This window comes from Eriocheir sinensis, chromosome 28 (genome assembly GCF_024679095.1).
Source record: "Eriocheir sinensis breed Jianghai 21 chromosome 28, ASM2467909v1, whole genome shotgun sequence".
NCBI lineage: Eukaryota > Metazoa > Arthropoda > Malacostraca > Decapoda > Varunidae > Eriocheir > Eriocheir sinensis.
This window is the reverse complement of record NC_066536.1, coordinates 4978016-4984449: the sequence shown is the minus strand read 5'-3', so window position 1 is coordinate 4984449 and position 6434 is coordinate 4978016. Positions and strand designations below refer to the sequence as shown.

The window sequence follows — 6434 nt, the reverse complement described above, 5'->3', positions numbered from 1 at the left end:
TAGCTAAGGATAGGTCATGAAATGGCTGGATATGCACACACGTCTTAATAGAAGCTAACAAACTTTTCCTTTACTCATGATCAGGTAACAATCACATTAAAGAAAAAAGAAGATCTAATCAAACACTTCGCACCTAACTTCCTACGTTTTTTTTCACTTTCCTACTCCCAATCATGCAGGGGGAGTGTCACACAAGGGTCGTGGGAACAGAACACACTCCAGCAGAATCCTTCGTGTAATTTTTTCTTCTTCTTCTTCTTTTGACCTATAACGCTCTGTATCGCTTCTTATGTCCTCCTCCTCTCGTTCCTCCCTTCTTATTCACACAACTTTCTTTTCAGCGTTATGTTATTTTCTAACCTGAAATAAAGCCACTTATATTCACTTATTCAGACACTTATATCCGAGCGTTGGGCCTCCGCGGGGTGGCAGCGGCCCACGAGACGGATAAACTGGCACCCTGGCACTATAGTGGACTCAGTGGAGGTTTGCTCACGGCTCCCGCACAGCTGATCCCCGCAACCGAGATGGCCAGCCTGCAGACCATCCTTAAGTCGGCAGCCAAGGTGACACATATTAAGGAGAAGCTTATGGCGCATATCGGAGTTGTTGGAGGAGGGAGAATGGGAGTGTTAGTGGACAATTTACAGTTTCACCCAACCAACGATTTTCTTACGTGGTTCGTGTTTTTCTGGTGATAATTGTAGTGTATTAAATTTGAAACTAATGGGGTGTTCTTTGAAGGGAATTTTGTGTTCATACTGGTTGAAGAAGGATCAGGGAAGAAGTTAGAAGTAGAGAGAGGAAGGAGTTGGAGGCTCCCAAGGGCCCAACTCTTGTCTCCGGTCCCCTGCGGCATCAATAGACATAATGCTTGTCCCTCCACTTTAATAACAAGGCATTAATGCTTTTAAACTGAACCTAATCCACAACTTATTTCTGTTAAATTAACCGTGATTGCATATCATAACCGACCGAGGGAGAGCATCCACCGCCCTTAAATGAATACCAATACCAATGGATTCTTCACATATTACCACTGAATTTGTTGCCCACTTCCACTTAATTATTATTTTAACCACACACAATGAGTAATTTAGCCCACTTAAGGTGGCTGGGGTTATCAGGTAACATTGAGGCAGTGAAGAGAAGCATGATAACTGCTCTCCAGTAATCATTACCCAGGTAGTGGAAAATGATTGATCATCACTCTTAGACATGGTGTGTATATTGCACCAGTAACACTGTAGAAGTAAAGTAGTATGACTAATAGGACAAATATATGAGAAAAGGAAAGAGGTGCAGAGTAGTTCTCACCCACCACGGGTTCAAATGCCCACAAGATAGAGATGAGCGCCAGGGCTACATGCAACTTAGTATAAGCCTCTAATTTTACCTTTCAGCTTCAATATCATGGAATCAAGTGGCATAAATCATAAATGAGTAATCCAAATATTACTTTTCAGCTTGAGACTCGGACCCTGTGGATGGGGGTCAGAGCAATGTGTACAGAGGCACCAAAACCACCACAACCTGCAGAGCCCAAACCTGCACAGGCCAAACCTACACCACCTACAAAGCCTGCACTAGAGCCTGCATCGTTTAATTATGTCTCAGCAGCAACACCACCAGCTCCTAGTCAACGTATGCTAATCAAACACAGATGTTTATGAGTGTTGTCAGTGAGCCTATTAGCTTGTACTTGGAAGTAAATATAATTGGAAAGGGAAACTCTGATGACTGAATCACAAGCTTCCGTAATATATTTGACCGAAACCAAAAAGACAACCATTGTAGCATTTTGTTTTCTTTATGTTTATTATTGATTACCTTGGCTTTGTTGTACTGGGAAATGGAGACACTTAACTGCATCTGTTTTTTAGTTACTGCCAGCTTCCTTTCAAGTGTAAATAATGTATTTTACACATGCATTAGGGATCAGCAGTCAACAGAGAATTCTAGAGAGACATGGCTTGTAAAGACTCACAAACAAACCACAAATGATGCTTAAAAGAGCAAATATGTGAAAAGCAGAGTGCTTTCATGCTAGGAGTTTAATTTGGACTGGTATTGAGATATCACCAGATAAGTTTTAGATTGATATGTGTTCACTGCATAAGAGTGAGTTTGTATGTGCTGAATGCTTATGTAATGAGACCCTAGTACACACACACACACACACACACACACACACAAACACACACACACACACACACACACACACACACACACACACACATATGAAGAAAGATTAAAGGAAATGGACCTACCATGCAACACTGGAACAAAGAAGAGAAAGGGAAGACCTAATACAAATATATAAATTATTGAGTAAAATGGAAGTAGACAATGAGGAGTTACTACTAAGAGAAGGAATAAACACCAGAAACACAAGAGGACACAGTAAAAAAATTGAGGAGGGGAAGATGTTTGAGAGACTTAAAGAAATATAAAGGTTCGGAACAAAGTGAGGATGTAGTATCGGCGAAGAGTGTGCAAAACTTTAAGGAAAAGTTGGACAAATACAGATACGGAGACGGGACCAGACGAGCATAAGCCCAGACCCTGTGAAACTACAACTAGGTAAATACACACACACACAGTAATTATAGTGTATGCATTATATAATTATTCTTATCCTTTGTATTACAGCTGTGGGGCCAGGAGCAGACAAGGGTGGTCCATACCCCAACCCTGAATACTTCTCCTACAACAAGTTGAGTTTCTATGACTTGGAAATGGAGATGTCCTCTGACCGCATCAAACAGCCATCAGCTGACAATGGTCAATTTTAAGGCAGCAGTGACCTTTGACAAATATAAACATGCTTGCAAGTTGTCATAAAATACACACTAAACAGGGACAAACAAAAAATGATCATCTGTCATAAATTAATATATCTAAAAGTACACAATATTCTAAGATATACCCTATGCTAGGACAGAAGAAACTTTTTCTTTGTCAATTTACTGTTTCTTATTTTGAAATATGTACTTTATTGTGGAATGTAAATAATATACATATGATTTATATGTTTGTAATGTCTTTTTCCTTGATATTAATTTGTCAGCAGTTTATATAGAAAATTAAAGGATGTTGTTAGTAACGGCTTGACAGTATGCAAGACTTTCATAAGTCAGGCAACTGTGGGCAGGTGTTGTGCTGGCGGCAAGATTCTAGGGTGAGGTGGGTATGAAAGCCTTTCTCAAGGTGGTATTTGGCTTTCCATACCTCTTTCAACCATGCACCTTCAAATCTGTGGAGGGAGAGGAGAAATAGGAGCCCAGTACATGATTGTTGATGTTACAGGTCTAGTCTTATAGATGGAAGTTTTGTTAATATTCTATAAATATATTTTATGCATTCAAATATGACAGTTGTATCTTGATGGAGGAAAACTTTGCCAGACTTACTATTTATGACAATTTTTCCATACATTAATGATTTTTCTTTCTGAAGCTTTCCTTGAACAGTTCCACCATGAAAAATACCATGAGTATATACTTAATGAATTGTGTTATTGGTTAAAAAGAAATAATTTGAGAGGGTAGAATAGTTCAATAGTAGCTTAGACAATTTCCTTACTTCTGGGGGTTGATATTTGGTAATTAGATGTCTTTCCCTGCCATGGCTACTTAACCATCACTCCTGAGTACTTACGGGGTTAGGAAGGCTGCTGCAGAGGCCAGCTGTCTCGCCATGGTGGGGTATTGGCAGGCAACGCGACTCACGCATCCATGCCCCTGTAGGTCATTGCTCAGAGCGAAGGCCGTGAGGAACATAAGATCTTCATGGTTCAACCACGTCTTCTGGCTGCTCAGGGACAGACTGCGTCCACGACTTGATCCACTCAGACCGAAAGCCACCAACACCACCACCACCTGTTGTAAAACAATATGGAGTATAGTGCCAGATATGTGGAGACTTCAAACAGCCTTCACTGTCCATACATTAGTTAACTCCATTTTGATGCTGTCAGTGGTATTTACTCTTAACTAGTTGATAACCACTGCTTTGTTTCAGTAATCCACTATCCCTTTCCAGCCCTGAAAAGTTCACTGCAGAATCATAACAAACCTTGAGAGCGAGGAGAAGGATTATATTTCCGCTGTTAATGTACACGACTGTTGATTGTGTAGTTTTTATCTTTGACTTGTCTGCCAATGCTATGGTAGCCAATGTTATCAGCTCCACCGCCGTTGCCACCACCACTATCAGTCGCATTGTGTTCTGCTGTGAGGTTGATTAATTTCATTAATTTCATTGCTGGAAAAAACAACAAATATTCCTGAGATCCCAACTTCTAACAAAATAAAAGAAGGAGTTTAACAAAGGTATAAGGAATAAAGTGCTAGAAAACAAAGTAGAGGATTGTGTTTGTGAAAGGTATGATCAAAGCTTCTAAAGTTTAACCTCTAGACTCCTTGGATTTTGACTGTAGCCTCAAATGAACTGCTTTGTTACCTTGGCATTATGAAAATATGGTGTTGATAGCATCCCAAAAATACTCAGTTAGTTGTTTCAGATTACATAGGATGTTGCCATACAGCAAGGATGTATTTTTTTGTCTTCCCAGAGTTGGGGGACTGATGTTTCTGAGGAATTCTAATTTGGGGGTTTAAGACCAGATGCCTTTTCTGACATCATGTGGTGATACTAGGGTTTGATCAAGGAAGCCTTGGTTTTGACTAATGATGGTGAATACTTGGGGTCAGTGTCACATAATTAGAATATCAGCCAGTGGATGTGACTTATGTTGTTATCTTGATTCAGCCATGTTTACTTAACAACTTCCTCAAGCACTCTAGTTTCATTCTCAACCTTGACCTCTTGTTGACAGTAATGAGCACCCTATTCACAATGGGTTACCAGCTCAATTTCAGCCTGTTTGCTTCAATTGACTAACCTTACTATTCATTTATCCCCAATTTGATTAAAATGAGGAATGTACATCCATATGAGATTGTTTCTATGTTGACAATGATGAGTTTAAAGCAAAGGTCAACACCCACTTGTTAACTCAATAGGTAGTTGTTTTATCCCCCTTTTTTTTTCATTCTTCTTACTCTGCTGTCACTCATTTTTCATATCCATGTCTGCTCATTGGAAACACAGTTTGGGTCTATATCATTTTTTTTGTTTTCCCTTGATGCCCTATCATGGATTTCAATACTACTACTAATAATAACCTCATCGACCTCCACAGTCTCCTTCTGAACCCTCAGTATTCCCTTTCTAACCTACTTTGTCTCCTCTTGGGCCTCCAAAACCTCCTTAACCTCAACACCCATTCTCAATATCACAACCTCTTCGACCTCCATAGCCTCCTCCTTAACCCCACAACCTTCTCAACACCACCTCCTCCACAAACAATCCTGCTATTCCTACGTCTACCCATTAACCTCCAGCATTTAACCTTGTACTGTACTACTCTCTTGAAGCTTACAATCCTATTCATTCCTTATTATGTTCTGAAAACGAATACGAACTGTAGATGGTGTATGCGTGTATTCTTTTTCAGTTTATTTCCTGCTGATGGTGACTTCATGCAAGACTTAAAATAATAAAACTAAAAGTACACAATGCCTTTTGGCTATCTATGTTAATTTTCTTTCCAATTTCGGAAGTTTGTGCTGTTGTATGTGTCTAATGATAATAAGCCACTATATATTATGCTCCTGTCCTATCTTTATATATATATATATATATATATATATATATATATATATATATATATATATATATATATATATATATATATATATATATATATATATATATATATATATATATATATATATATATATATATATATATATATATATATATATATATATATATATATATATATATATATATATATATATATATATATATATATATATATATAAAATCCTTGTATCGAGGCTAGAATCCACGTTTTCCCTTTACCAAAATGCGGTACCCATATTGTACCCATGTCTCCTACTATGAATAAATGGCATTTACATTCCTTAACCAACAATTTCATCCACATATTTACGAACGTTAACAACACATATTTCCTTTTCTATACATGCACTCGGACCGCTGCCTGCCTTTCAATGCACAACTCGTGATGAAAATGTCTAAGGGTAATTCCCGCACAGAATCACTCACTCACGCGCAAGCTGGGCGACGAAAGCCTATCGTATTTTAGCCGGGGGCCTCCACACTGGTCGTGTGCCGCCTTCTCTCTTGGCCCTATATACTAGGCAGGCGTGACGTCATACAGCGGAGCGACACTCACGACCAATCACAAGGCAGAGAGGGCTCATTCCTAACTGAGGGAGTTTATCGAATTTCCCTCTCAATTTGAAGCATTTGTGCATTTAAGTAGAAAACACTAAATCACAAGTAAACTGCTCTCTCTCTCTCTCTCTCTCTCTCTCTCTCTCTCTCTCTCTCTCTCTCTC

At 39.0% G+C, this 6434-nt stretch overlaps 1 protein-coding gene across 1 annotated transcript; it reads left to right on the top strand.

Moving 5' to 3' along the window:
* The first annotated feature begins 400 nt into the window (after positions 1 to 400).
* Positions 401 to 3032, top strand: LOC127004401 (uncharacterized). Its single transcript, XM_050872053.1, has 3 exons — positions 401 to 566; positions 1467 to 1644; positions 2653 to 3032. Exons 1-3 carry the CDS (start codon positions 528 to 530, stop codon positions 2793 to 2795), a joined length of 360 nt encoding a protein of 119 aa, XP_050728010.1. The 5' UTR covers positions 401 to 527; the 3' UTR covers positions 2796 to 3032.
* The last annotated feature ends 3402 nt before the right edge of the window (positions 3033 to 6434 follow it).